The sequence below is a fragment of the Arvicola amphibius genome, chromosome 1, assembly GCF_903992535.2.
Source record: "Arvicola amphibius chromosome 1, mArvAmp1.2, whole genome shotgun sequence".
Classification (NCBI taxonomy): domain Eukaryota; kingdom Metazoa; phylum Chordata; class Mammalia; order Rodentia; family Cricetidae; genus Arvicola; species Arvicola amphibius.
In genome coordinates, this window is record NC_052047.1 from 99,167,668 (window position 1) to 99,181,458 (window position 13,791).

General features: G+C 58.1%; 1 protein-coding gene across 7 annotated transcripts; it reads right to left on the minus strand.

Moving 5' to 3' along the window:
* Positions 1-378: 378 nt before the first annotated feature.
* Positions 379-13,762, minus strand: Sppl2b (signal peptide peptidase like 2B). Of its 7 annotated transcripts, XM_038310977.2 has the most exons (16): positions 13,644-13,762; positions 7,489-7,608; positions 6,690-6,872; positions 6,269-6,358; positions 5,950-6,089; positions 5,728-5,870; positions 5,532-5,628; positions 4,935-5,051; positions 3,818-3,899; positions 3,578-3,652; positions 3,445-3,507; positions 3,251-3,350; positions 2,917-2,994; positions 2,367-2,527; positions 1,605-1,695; positions 379-787 (listed from the first exon to the last, which is right to left on the minus strand). In XM_038310977.2, the coding sequence occupies exons 1-16, from the start codon at positions 13,689-13,691 to the stop codon at positions 696-698; spliced, it is 1,680 nt and encodes a 559-aa protein (XP_038166905.1). In that variant the 5' UTR covers positions 13,692-13,762; the 3' UTR covers positions 379-695. The 7 variants fall into 7 exon arrangements, with proteins under 7 accessions (XP_038166905.1, XP_038166895.1, XP_038166886.1 ...); XM_038310967.2 differs by having other exon boundaries at positions 379-1,695; positions 5,728-5,867; XM_038310958.2 differs by having other exon boundaries at positions 379-1,695.
* Positions 13,763-13,791: the final 29 nt, after the last annotated feature.

Consider the following 13,791-nt stretch of genomic DNA (forward strand, 5'->3'; position numbering starts at 1 on the left):
AGGAAGAGCTGGGAGGACTCCTAACTCCAGCCTCTGGGACTGTGTCCTTCTTTCTGTCTATTTTTTTCTTTTTTAAGACAAGCACTCACTCTAACACCCTGGCTGGCCTGGAACCTGACAGATAGACCAGGCTGGCCCTGTGCAGCTGGGCAGAGCAGCTCACTAGGAGGTTGGGGACCACACACATCTGGTTCCCACACAGCTAAGGCACGCCCTTCTTGCAAAAGAAACCGGGGCATCATGGGCACGAGGAGTAAGGAGGGTTGGACCCATGGGTTCTGGCCATCCCACGCCTCTGTCAGGACCTAACACCACTTGGGAATCTAAAGCAGGGCACTCAAGTGTCCAGGTCAGACCTCGCAGAATAGGAGGCCAAGGTGAGTATGAAAAGCTGTTTAATCCCCTGACAACCTAAAGCCAGGGCCCTCAGGTGGCACTGCCCAAAGCTCCTCTGACCAACTCAGAGACGGAAGAACTGTTTGGAAACCCAGTACAAAATGGCTTAAGTTAAGGCGTAGTCCAAGTGGCAGAAGCAGGTGGCTGGGCCCCCACGTTCACGTCTCTGTGCACTCTGGTAGGACAGGCGTGCCTTGGGAGAGTCCTCCTCCCTTCCTCTTCCCCTCCCTCCCTCCCTTCGTCCTTCCCCAAAGCTCCAGGAGGACTGCCCAGGTGCTGCTGCCTGTTACCCTTTCCATTCAAGAGTGGACACAGGTCCCAGGCTCCATCTTGACACGCAGCATGTGCGGTCGCTCCCTGCAGGCAGACCGTGGTGGGGTCCAGAGCCTGGCTGGTGAGGTAGAGGACAAATGCCTGGTCCAGAAGCCACTGTCGGGCAGGGGCCGGGGCCGTGGCATGGAAGACTTGCAGGCCTGAGCTGAGGGCTATTTGCTGGGGATGTGGACCATCTGGGTTGGCCGGGCCCCACTACGCCACAGACTGCAGAACCTGGGGCAGGAGCCATTTACTGCTTAGAGCAGCGATCGGCATTCTCAGCTCCATCTTGGCATGGACCTCCTGATGGGGTGTGGACTCCTCATGCTGACCCTTGGGGTGTCTACATCTAAGCCTCATGCTGCTCCCAACACAGGAACCTGCGTGACAAGGATGTCACTCCTGCCCCACAGAGCCCTGCCCTGTGGAAGGCGCAGCCGGCCGCAGGGCGAGTGTAGGTGAAGCACCAGAGGCACAGCCTTGCATGGAGTGGGGCAGGCAAAGCTCACAGCCTGGTGCAAAGCAGAGCTGGGCGCCGGGCACAGCTGTAGTGGGAAGACAAGCGTGAGGCCTCAGAGGGCTGAGCACCATGTTAGGGAGGGCACAGTGCAGGTCTGCAGCCCAGGAGGGTGGCAGCTATCTGTTCCCTGCACGTCCCTGGTGGCCTGCATCTGTATGGCATGGAAGGCTGCAAGGACCCAGCTCGTGCGCCTCCTCTTCCTAGGCCGAAGTCCCTGGCTGCACCACAGAGCTGGGCTGGACCTGGTCCCCATTTGTGGGGCTGGAAGTGCTAGCCATGGGGCTATGGTGATTCCTGGCAGAGTCTGCAACTCCTGCCTCCTCAGGCAGGGCTGCCTCCTCAGTGGGCAGGGGTCTCTTGGCTAGGTCTTCACCTGCAGGTTGCTGGGAGAGGGGGGCATCTGAGTCCGTGGGAGGTGCAGGACTCATGGGTGCTGGAGCCCATGAGGTCTGGGGTACATCCTTCTGTAGAGAGGAGGAAGATGTGATGCTGGGACAAGTGGGTAGCAGACCCCAAAGGGGTGGAACCCAACACAAATACAGGACACTTAGAGCATGCAGCACCACCCAGCACACAGGCTGCAGGAGCCCAGTCCTGGGAGCAGCTTGTGTGGGATCCCGCTCTCCTTCTGCACCTCTCGTCTCCCTGATGCTCCCCCAGAGCCCATGAGCAAGCTCACTCACTCCTATAGCCAATTTCACCCAAGGGAACCAGTGGCCCTGAGACCCAAGAGGTCTCTGAGCATAAAGCTGGCTCTGAGCAGATCCCTGCCTACCCCAGCAGCTGCCTCAGTGACACCAAGGAAGTCCTGGGACACAGGGCCCACAGGAAGATGCATCCAAGAAGCAAGGCTCCTTTTGGGGAGCCACCTCTCATTCCCTTACAGTCCTGCGCTGTACCCCTCCACGCTCTCTGGAACAGGGCCATGGGGGGAGGGCTTTGGCAAGGCAGCAGGCGTGTTCACAGCCTCAGGTCACACCCAGTGGGTCCCCACAGGGAACCACAAGCCCAAAGTGTGACCTTCCAGAAGCTAGGGCCCTGGGCCAGGGGCTCAGTGGGAGCACAGGAGGTTGAACTCAACTTGACCTGGTGGCCTTAGGGGTTATCACCGCAGTCATAGCAAACCGGTATTCACCGCAAAGCCGCTGCCCGTCCAGAAAGCACCCAGTTCCCGGCGCCACAGTGCCACGGTGCAGCTGGTCATCAATGTGCAGGGGACCAGGTAGAGCAGCGCAGGCTGGCCACGCTGCATGAGGACAAGCGCCACGAATGTCACCAGGAGACCCAGGCCGTAGGCTGCAGAAACACAGTGTCAGACAATGGCCGGGGCCACTGTGAATGATGGAGGGGACCAAGGACAGGGCTCAGGCAAGCATGAACTGTAGTAGCGGAGGCAGGAGGATTGCAAACTCCAGGCCAGCTGAGCAACATGAGGCACAGAAAGAGAGAGCCACAGGGCTGTACAGGTTGGGGAGGAAGACAGGAGGCCGTAGGAGCCTGTGTGGGAAGGTGCCACCACTAGCCCGGGGAACCTGGGTCAAGCACATGCCAGGCACCCGACTACTCATGCCCAACCCTACTAAGTGGCATTTAAAACCAGCATGGGAGCAGAGGCACATGGGACTGGGGGTTTGTGGTGACAGACACAAGGCAGAACAGGACAGGACAGCAGCACCGTCACCTACCAATGGTACAGGCCACGAAGTAGACCCTGGAGGACTGCACCTGGATGTCGAACCTGTGGCAGTAGGCCACCAGCAGCCCTGGGGAGGGGGGGCAGTGCGACAGGACAGCCACAGGATTAGTAAGGCCCTGCAGGGTGCTACGGTGTGTGGAAGGGATAGCAAGGATGTACATCACCCAATGCAGGGGGGCGGGGGGAGCACTTGGCAGGTGTGGCCACATAGCCATGCATCACCCAGGAGGCCATCTTGCTCCCAAACCCGTCCTGAACTCCAGGCATGGGCACCATGCCCCACAGCCCACTTGCTAGCCCCACCCCATGCACTCAGTCCACACCTGGCACCAAGATGTCTCCAAAGCCCAGGAGGGAGAAGGGTCGGTCACACAGGGACAGTGGTGAGGTGTTCAGCCTGGGCACCTTCAGCACCATGGGCAGCTGGGGAGAAAGCAGGGCTTAGGCTGGGGGCCAATGGCCACCACCCCTGCTGGGCTCTTTCTTAGTCTATGGCCCACATGGGGGAGCAGCGTACCTTCTCATGAGTGGATGAGTTCGAGGGCCCAGTAGCCACCTCCACCATGATGCTGTTCCCACTCTGCACAAGACAGGCTTGTCAGCCAGGGTGGGGGTTGGGGTGGGTAGCTGGGAGGGCAGAGGGGACCTACCTTGGTCAGAAAGGGGGTGATGAAGACGAAAAAGACATCGTAGATGAAGAGCACCAGCAGCAGCAGCGTGCAGGCCTGCAAAAGCCAGGGGCTGCACCCATAACCTGTGCCAGGACTAATGGCCCGACGGGGGGGGGAGCTTCTCCTTTGCTCAGAGCCCAGCACCCTGGACCCATGCCTCCGCACCCAATCCTCAGACCTCCACCCGGGACTGCTTGCCATGCTCCCTGGCAGCCTCACCTTGAAGGTGGGCAGGCGGATGGTCTTCAGCATGTACAGGCAGAAGGCGATGCCCAGGACGTCCTGCAGGACCCAGGCCCACCTGGGAGAAAAGCGGTCAACAACTCGGAGCTCGCCCGCCTCATCCTACATCAGGTGGCCACCGCGGGCCTGCCATCAAACCACGAGCTGCACCCACCCTGACCACAGTGGGCTTCAGACCCCAGAAGTGGCGGCGTCACCAAGCGGTAGCAAGGCCCAGAAGCAAGGTCCGTGCACTGGTCCCAAACAGATGTGGTATGGGCTCCATGTGAGTGTGAGGAGGAGGGATGGCTCCTGTACCATTTCAACTTTTCCAGAACACGCAAGAGTAGAACTCAGGAGTCAGGGCTGCACGGGTTGGCTGTGCAGTCAGGAGAGCAGCAGCTGCTGCTACGGCGACACAGCTCTACCGTTCCCCACACCACTGCAGCCACCATGGGACGCGTGCGGACAGCAGGGACAAGAGAGGTCTGGGTGGGGCTTGACTCTGCAGTCAGAGCCCCCGACTCTCATGCACATGACTCGGAGTACCCGCTTCTTCCCTAGTGATGTCTGCTACAGCACCAAGCTGCATGGAAGCCGGGAGTGCCCGGATGCCCGGGGAGAGGCCAGGGTTGTGTCAGATTGGGGCCAGTGATGAGTAGGAGCCAGGTGGGGACAGGCAGGCTGTCCTCTGGGCCACGGCGCCAGGCCTCTGCCTTAAATGGGAGTGTACATGCATATGAACCCCGTGGGAATTTAGTACAGGAGAAAATGGGGCCTCCCATCACCATGGGGGCAGACGGCAAGTGGCACCCAGGTATCAGGTGCTGCCTCAGCCCACACAAGACAGTGGGTGACAAATAGTGGCTCCTGTCCAGCATGTCCCCTTGCCCTGCCTAGGAGTTGAACAGAGGATGGACAGCACCCTTATCCAGATTCCAATCAGGGTATGGGCTCTGGGCCAGGCCTAAATGAAATGGGACACGGGGAGGTGGCAGCTGTGGTGTGCAGCCCTCCAGAGGGGTAGCAGTGGGCCAGGCGGGGCAGCGGGGGCACCCAAGGACAGCAGTGGCAGGACGGCTATCAGCAGGGCCTGGAACACGGTAGCACTTACTGGTCCTCATTGCGGAAGATACCCCACACTACGGTGACAGTGACACAGAAGAGTGCTAGCAGCAGCATGCGGGCCTGGGGGCGCTTGTGGAAGTACGGCAGGTTGTTGTCGGGGACCCTGGAGGGGACCACCCGTCAGCGTCCCTCCTTTCGCCCCTCCTTTCCACACAGCCCTGAGCCATAGCTCCTGGCTTGTGGCTGCCAGTCTCTTCTATCCAGAAGCAGAGACTCCTGACTGTAACTGGGATTCCTTCTCATCGGCCAGGCCCCTCTGGTTTCCGGATAGCAACCCCCAAAGAGTCCCCATCCTGTTACTGCTGGCCTGCAGTGCCCAGGGCCTTCATGTGGCCCACGTGGCTCTGAGCAGTAGTCAGTCCCCTGGGACCCCAGGGGCTGGGAGACCCTTGGGGCTGCGATGTCGCCCCCGCCCTTCCCATTTGCCCTTTACAGTCGCCTCGCTCCCTGGGCCCCAAGCAATGGCTCAGCTGGACAGGAAGAGGCACAGTGCACCCGCATGGTGAGCTCTTAGGGGGCATCTGCGGTCCCTCTGAATGTGCCAGCAGGTGGTACAGGGCAGGAGAGGGATGGGAGGGCTCACCTGCAGGTGCAGAAGGGCAGCTTGCGCACACAGGGTGCCAAGCAGCTGTAGAGACCGGTGGAGGAGGCCAAGCAGAAGATGCCGATGATCACATAGACTGTGGGACAGGAAGGAGAAGAAGTCAAGAGAGCAGCTATGGGGGCGAGGCTCTTAGGCGGGGCTCTGGCGGGGTGGGGGGCTCCGGCAGGCAGCGCACCCAGGTGGTCATAGAAGTAGTAGAGCAGCACCAGCATGACGCAGCACATGACGACAAACACGCAGATCATGACGGGCGTCACGTCCACTGCCTCGTCCTCCTGCTTTTCAGGCCCATCGTCTCGCTTATGCTTCATGTACCTTCTTAGAAAACCTTGAGGTCACCCAGGATCCGATCCCAGCAGCTGGGCCCCACCCAGCGCCTGTGGTCAACAGCACTCACTTCTTCACGTCGCGGCTGCCGGCCCAGTAGCCACCGAGGGCGACGGTGCCCACGGCCATGACGAAGATGATGACCATGTTGTAGTCCATCGCTGGCTCGCTCGGTGCATACAGTGCCACCATCACCGCACGGCCGAAGCGCTGTCCCCAAGAGGAGAGTGGGCTCAGGGCGTGGAGGGCACTATGCCCAGCTTCACTCAGGACCCCATTTTGAACCAATACTTAGAACCAAGACCCTGAACCTGAACCAACAGCACCTGCTCCTAGGACCCAGATCGCAGACTCCAAGCCCCACTCGCCTGCCATGCCCTGGTACCTACCCTAAAGATGTCTCGCAGGTCCCTGTGACTAAGCAGGGCCACGGGGATGCTTATCTCCTCATATTGTGTCTTGTTGCCTCCTGGAGGGACCTGCAGAGGACAAGACACAGGATCATATGGCCTTCTGGCAGGACAATGCCAATCCTCTTCCCAGAATACCTTGTGCCCAGCTCTGCACCAGAGTGTGTGTGCAGGAGGGCAGTAAGGCCCGGAGTTCAGATTGGCAGTGCCAGGCATCAAGCCCTGGGACTCATGGGTCCGAAAGGAGGGCAGGGTCTGGAGGCTCCTCTGAACTGGCCCAGCACAGTGGCCACTCTAAGGGTCCCCAACCCATTAGCTACTGGACAGATCTGGGACTCAGTGCTAGGCTCCCGGACACTGTACCACCACCCCACAGGTGATGGGAACTCGGGCACCCTACCAGCTTCTCCTTGCTGACAATCAGCAGCGCATGCGCCCCACTGCCCTGAGCCAGCCGCACTTTCTCGTAGAAGGTACAGTTGCCCCGGGACACCAGCGCAATCTGGTTGGTGAGGTCTTCCACAGGAAGGTCAAGGTAGGAACACAGCTGGGTTGAGCTTAAGTCTCGAAGCTTCAAAAGAGACTGCAGCAGGGGATGGCATCAGGACCACCAGTCCCACAGAAAACAGGGAGGAGCACATGCTCACTATCCCTATAGGCTACTTGGAGGACCCTGTGAGGGGACATGTCCACACAGCATGCAAAGCTAGGAACTGGTACCTGGGCCTGACAGAGCCCTCACCGCACACAATGCAAAGCCTCCAAAGGCCTAGCAAGTGTCCTGACCTCAGTGCTGGTCACAATGGCATGAGCATCACTCAAGGCTGAAAAGGCATGCTGACCCACGGTGGGCATGCAGGAACACCATGGGAAAAGGGAGGCTGACCCACTGTGAGCATGACTTTGGGCCTAGAGGCTGGGGCCACTCACACACACGCACAAAGTACACAGAAGTTCATGTCCACACCATTAAGTGTAGATGTGAAGGGGCGCAGGGGCCCACTTGGAGGATAGGCATCTCCCTGGAACTAGCATGGGGGCACTAGTAGACATGGGGGCTCTGCCTGACCAGGCTCCCCACAGCCCTCAGGCAGCAGGAGAACCCAGGCTGGGGAGCTCCAGGTGAGTGGCAGGAGGCAGACTGCAGGACTGTTGCTGTCAGCAGGTCACAGGCACATGCAGCCCAGCATACCACTCACCACTTTGCTGAGGTCACGCGGCAGGTGGGCCCACTGCGGGTTGTAGAGGATGCAATAGTCCCTGCCCCGGATGCCACCGCTCTGGGAGATCACGCGCAGCAGGCCGAACTCACAGGCCACCTGAAATGACAAGGCAGGGTCAGGACCCCCAGGGCAGAGGCAAGCACACCTCAGAAAGGGGTGCCCATGCCCTAGTCTTGGTGAGGACACCAGTGGGGAGGGCAGATAAGGACTGGGCACCATCCTGAGCAAAGCATGCTGGGGCGCAGGCCTGTTATCCTGCACTCAGGAGACTGAGGTAGGAGGATAGCCATGAGCTGGAAGCCAGCCTGGGCTATAGGCACCCTGTCTCAAAGAAGAGTGAGCTCCCTCCCTTCTGTTCTCCTGATGCTGGCCATGTCCCCAGGTGCAGCATGTCACAGAACGGTTCTACGGAAGGGACCTCTGAAGTAGGGAGCCACAGGGAGGTAGGCAATTCCAGAGCCAGCCGAGCGGCCCCAGTACTTCATAGTGCCGGGGTGGTCTTTCTGTGCACTGGGAATATGTATTGCTCCCATTGGTTAATAATAAAAGGGCAAGGCAGGATAAGGCTAGGTGGAGCAATCAAACTCAGTCACCAGAGGAACAGATGCATTAGAGCATTGGTAAAGGCACGAGACATGTGGAAAACTTAGGTTAGTAACAAGAGCTAGTTAGCAATAAACTTGAGCTCTTCAGCCAGGCATTTGTAACTAATTGCCTCTGAGTGATTCTTTGTTTTTTTTTTTTTTTTGTTTTGTTTTGTTTTTCGAGACAGGGTTTCCCTGTAGTTTCTAGAGCCTGTCCTGGAGCTAGCTCTTGTAGACCAGGCTGGCCTCGAACTCAGAGATCCGCCTGCCTCTGCCTCCCGAGTGCTGGGATTAAAGGCGTGCGCCACCACCGCCCGGCCTGAGTGATTCTTGAGAAGCAGCTAGGGGACAGGAAACCTCTGCTCACACGCAGGTGCCTGCAGCCCTCTCCTGCTCCCGTCCGCTTCCCCAGCTTCCAGGGATAAGCACTTATAAGGATCACTTTCACCTGTCCCTAGGCTTGCTATTAGGGGATGCACAGGGCCCCAAGGAAGCAGGCATCTCTCTGGGCTGCAGTAGAGACAGGGGAATCCCAACAGAGTAGCAACGGCTGCTTGTATGCCCTAGACCCCCAGTCATGGTCTTGAGCTGGGTATGCTCTCAAAACCACACCTGGAGTTAACAGCAGCACATGGCATGGGATCAAAGGCGGCCACAGTCAGCTGTCTGTCCAGAAGGAAGCCAATGCCCTAAGTAAGGCAGGAATGGGGGAAGGGGAGAGCCTGGACTAATGAGTGCTTCCCAGGCTCCAGGGACACAAACTCGTGGGAATAAGCAGACAGTGAGGGACAGGGGCTAGGAAGAGATGACTGATAACACCCCAGGTTCACCCTAACAAGGCACGCAGGGCTACGCATGGTGGAATATGCCCTTAAGCCCACCACTTGAGGTAGCGGCCAGCCTGGTCTACACAGGAAGTCCGGCCACGGAGCCTGAGTAGGTCCAGGCTAGCCCGGCAGTCTCACAGCTGCAGTGCCAGGAATGGAAAGGAAGAGGCTCATGGAAACGACTGGGGTACACGGCTGCACAGGCTCTCCCCATCCATGCTGCCGCACCCAGCCTTTCCCTCCTCAGGAGGGCACCAGCTCTGAGCTTGGACCTGGCCAGGGTTTCCTGTTGCTATCCTTCTAGCCACCCAAGCCCAGCTGGGAGAGTGTGAGCTCCGGCCCTGGGACCCACAGGGTGGGGAGAAGAGACTCCACATGAGTCACAGCATGTGCGTGCAAACACACACCCAAACACAACAGGAATGTCTAAAAAAAAAAAAAAAAAGGGAGTTTCAGGGGGCTGGAGAGATGGCTCAGTGGTTAAGAGCACTGACTGCTCTTCCTGCGGATCCGGGTCCAATTCTCAGCACCCACATGGCAGCTCACAACTGTCTGAAGATCCAGTTCCAGGGGATCTGACACCTTCACACCAATGCACATAAAATAAATAAATCATAAAAAAAATTTTAAAAGGAGTTTCATCACATAATGCTAACCTTCCAGAGTCTGACAGAGTCCCACAGATCTGAAAAAAGCAACAATAAAGTATATCACCACTGTGGCCACTCTCACACCACAGTGGATCCTTGATGCCAGCAACGCTACAAACCAGCTGCAGAAGACAGAGAAATCAGTCTGGGGCTGAGCTGGCGGCCATGGTCAGGGAAGTCACTGGGATGGCTGAGGGGAAGACTTACCTCCCACACAATGGCTGGGATAACAGGCCCTGTGTGCCACACTACAACATGCCAAGGGGGCCATGCCGCTGGCACAGCAGTGACAGGACTCTCACAGGTGTCAACAACTACAGGTGGTGGGAAGCTGCCTACTTGTGCTGGGGACCAAAGTCCGCAGCAGGGACACAGCTGCTATTGTAGGCAGGCTGACATCAGATTCTTTGTAGCTGAGGATGGCCCTTAACTTCTGATCCACCTCCCGAGTGCTGGGACAACAAGCACACACCTGGCTTTGCAGTGCCAGAGACGGGATGTAGTCAGGGCTTTGAACACACTGCGGTTTTGGGGAATGTCTGCAGAGTGCCCGTCAGGACACCTTCCACACATCTGCGCTTCCATCTAAGGATCATGGCGGCTGCAGGCCTGGTCAGCCACAGAGGGAAACCAGCCAGGCTCCTGAGGAGAGCTGACCATGGCTGTCAACCTTCACTGGAGAAAACATCATATTTAGCTCCTAGGGCTCAGGGCGTGTCAGGAAGAGGAAAGAGTGGAGGGTCTTGGGGTGTCTGAGGCTCGGAACTCTGCTGTAACTTTCCTAAATTCAGGAAGCGTAAGCTCACAGACCCGCTGCCAAGGCCACACACAGCACTTGCTGGGGATAGAGAGCCAGCCCAGCGCCGCCAAGCCTGTCAAGAGTCAAGAGTTGGCTTCTCAGCGATGAGGCCCCCCACACACACACAGTCCTAAGGGCTCCCTACGAGTCCACTGCTTCACTACGCTCAACCTGGGTGGAGTCATTTCTGTCATGTGGGTGATATATCTGGGGCACAGAGATTTGGTTTCTATCTCCCCACGAGTCACTTAGCATCTGGGCTCTCAGAGCTCACTCCTCCTAGTGACAGACTCCTCGGGGAGAGACTGGACGTCGCCAGAGGACCTGCTGTGGAAGCAGGCGAGGAGCCATGCTGGCCTGAAGACATGGATGGACAGCAGTCTGCAGCAGGACTGGCAGGGTCCGCACTAGGATGCCTGAGTCTCTCACACAGACCTGGCCTGCCCCCTTTTAACTCAGCCTACACCCTGCAAGAGGCCCTGACCTCTAGGGAGCAGCATGGGGAGGCCCTGGACGGAGGGCAAGCAGCCGTGGGCCTTGTTTCAAAGCCAGCACCGCGGGGGCCAGTGTTGTCACCTCAGGACAGCTGTGTCCTTGGCACCAACTGCCCACCCATGGTCCCTACAATATCATCTCTGCCTCTCCAGGCTGCTGGGTGTGTCCAGCTCAGGGGAGGGAAGGGGCAGAGAGCAGCAGAGTCCAGACTCCTCCCACCATCTGTGCTTTTAAAGCCACATCGGCACACAGTAAGTCCATTCCTGTGTGGCAGCCACGGTTCCTCCCCGTCCCCACAGAAGAGCAGCTGTGAGAGGGGCCAGCAGAGCCCTGCTCTGTGGGCTCAGGACGGGGCTGTCTGTGAAAAGTGGCTTTTGTGAAAACCGGCGATCGAGAGAACTGTCTCTCCTCACAGCGGCCATTTATGTCCACAAAGGTGCATTCATGGTCACCCGCTCCACAGCGCACATGGCAGCCTTTCCACCCCACCAGCACAGGACAACACAATGACACTCGGAACAGGCCAGGCTCTTCTAAGAACCAGTTCCTAAGGCTCTGTGTCCCAGTGAGTGTCGAAGCCCCGACAGCAAGTTTACTTAGAGACATCTGGGCACCATGAGCCCACCTCAGAGGCCTGACGGGGAGCTGGGCAGTGACACCAGAGCCTGCCACAGTGCCATGTAGTCTGTCTGCACACTCCTTTCCTGGTAATGGAGAGAGGGTATAACACAAAACAGCAGGGGGTCCAAGCCTGCCACCAAGCCACCTCCTGCTCAGAGAGCCAGCTTCACCACTGGCATATGGAGCAAGCTGCTGTGATCCAGCCAAGAATGCCACCTCTGCCTGTTCCCCACCAGATGTGGGAATGGCAGGGACAGCTGCTTTTAAGCAGGATAAAGTCCAGGTGACACCCATCCCTGCCCAGGTCAAGTCCGTAGGCACACAGGTTCACTGCCACCCAGGTCCCAGGCCCTTCTGCTCCACTGTCTCCAACCTTGAGAGGAAACCTGGCCTCACCCTTTTGTCTAAACAGCTCTCCTGGGGGGAAGCACTCCCCAGGTGACAACTCCTGCTCATCCCCAGGGAAAATGCCATTTCTCACAGCCTGGCCAGCACCTGCTGCCCACAGCGCCCTTCCTTGCCCAACCCTGGCAAACTATTCACCTTTCAGAAACTCCCAGTGTCACTGCGCCCTCCATTGGAGAGAACAGATCAGAAAGAAAGGCAAGACTGGCCAAAGCAGGTCCAGTCGTGAAGTCAAAGACAGGAAAAAGCAGAAAAGCCTCAGTGGGCATCACCTGCCCAAAGAGGGCTATTTCCAGAGCCAGGCCAGTTGCACAGTTGTGGGGGCCAAATTATGCAGGCCCACACAATGTCTGGCGCTATAAGGCACAATTGCGCCTTCCACACAGGAGGTGGCTGCCTGGCTCTTTACAGTAAACAACCTGAGGCCAGGCCATCTGAGCAAGTGGCCAGGATATGCTAATATCCTTCTGCTCCTTGCCTGAGGAAGGGGTGTTTTTCAGTCTACGAGAAGTTGGCACACACAAAGAGGTGACCTAAGTCACACACACACACACACACACACACACACACACACCACCTAGAAAACAATTGCCAATGAAGTTTTTTGTTAAGCTTCCTGCTCAGTTTACCTTGATATAAAAACTGTTTGGAAAATAAATGTAGGTGATTTCAGGATCTGAATTATCTCTGAAACTCCCTCCTGATACTGTGTGGAATTGTGTCTTCATTTATTCCCACGCCTCCACTCTGGTACAAGAAATGGTTTATGTCTGGGCTGGTCCCTGACACCAGGAAAACATGGCACAGAGTCCCTGGACCGCTGGCAAGATGCAGCAAGCCCTGACACACTTTCCAAAGCTCATGTCCCGCCAAGAGCTGGATGTGGGGATAGAATGGCCAAAGGGAGACGTGGGCCCCATGGTGGAGCCTGGGGAATGCTTTAACTTCTTAGCCAATCACGGAAGAGCATGCCAGGCATGCCAGAGCTGGGGAGGCTGAGGCAGTTACAAGCCCAAAGCTAGCCTGGGCTATAAGGGGAGACGTCATAAAATTTTGTAATCTCAAAAAACAAAAAACAAAAAAAAAGGAAAGAAAAAAGAACTTAAAGAAACAACCCCAGAGTCCTTGAGAGAAGAGGAACATATAGTATAATGTGCACTTAGGACAGTAGCACAGGCTACCCTGCAGGCCGTCCCCAGTAGAACCCAACAACTGCCTCGTGTGCCTGAGGCTGCAGCCCTCCAGGATCCACCGGGACTGGAGGCTGATGCCACAGAGACAAACACGACAAGGAATCTAACAAGCCAGGTGTGTGACACAGAGCTGTCATCCCGGCGCTTGGGATAGAGTTCCAGGCTACACAGTGAGTGCAAGGCCAGCATGCCACCGCATCTCAGAAAGCAAAGCACACCAAACGCCAGACTCCTGCCTGGGCACCAGGCCGGGGCGCATCCAGCGCACATACCCCGCGTTTTGCACTGACCCTGAGGTGGGGACTCCCCCTCCTGCCCAAGGTCACGGAGCAGAAGCCGGGGCGCAGGGCTGCAAGCACCGGAGGAGGAGCGCAGGGACTCGCCCCATTCTGCAGAAGGGGAAACTGAGGTTGGCAGGGGGCGGCGGTGGCGGTTGGGGCCCCGGGGCGCAGGGAGGGCTGAGCCCGGCCGGAAGTGTGCGGTGGCGAGAACGAGGGGACGACAGCAAGGTCACGGTCGCGAGTGGCGCGGCCGAGCCGACCCGCCGCAGCGCTCACCTGGGCCGCGAGCAGCAGCAGGGCCGCGGCCAGCCGCGCCGCCGCCATGTCCGCCGGTTCCACCGCAGCTCCAGGCTAAAGGTTTCCCGGCAACGCCTTCGGGGCCGCGCGACGCGCAGGCGCCGACCCTGCGCGTGCGCGGACTTCC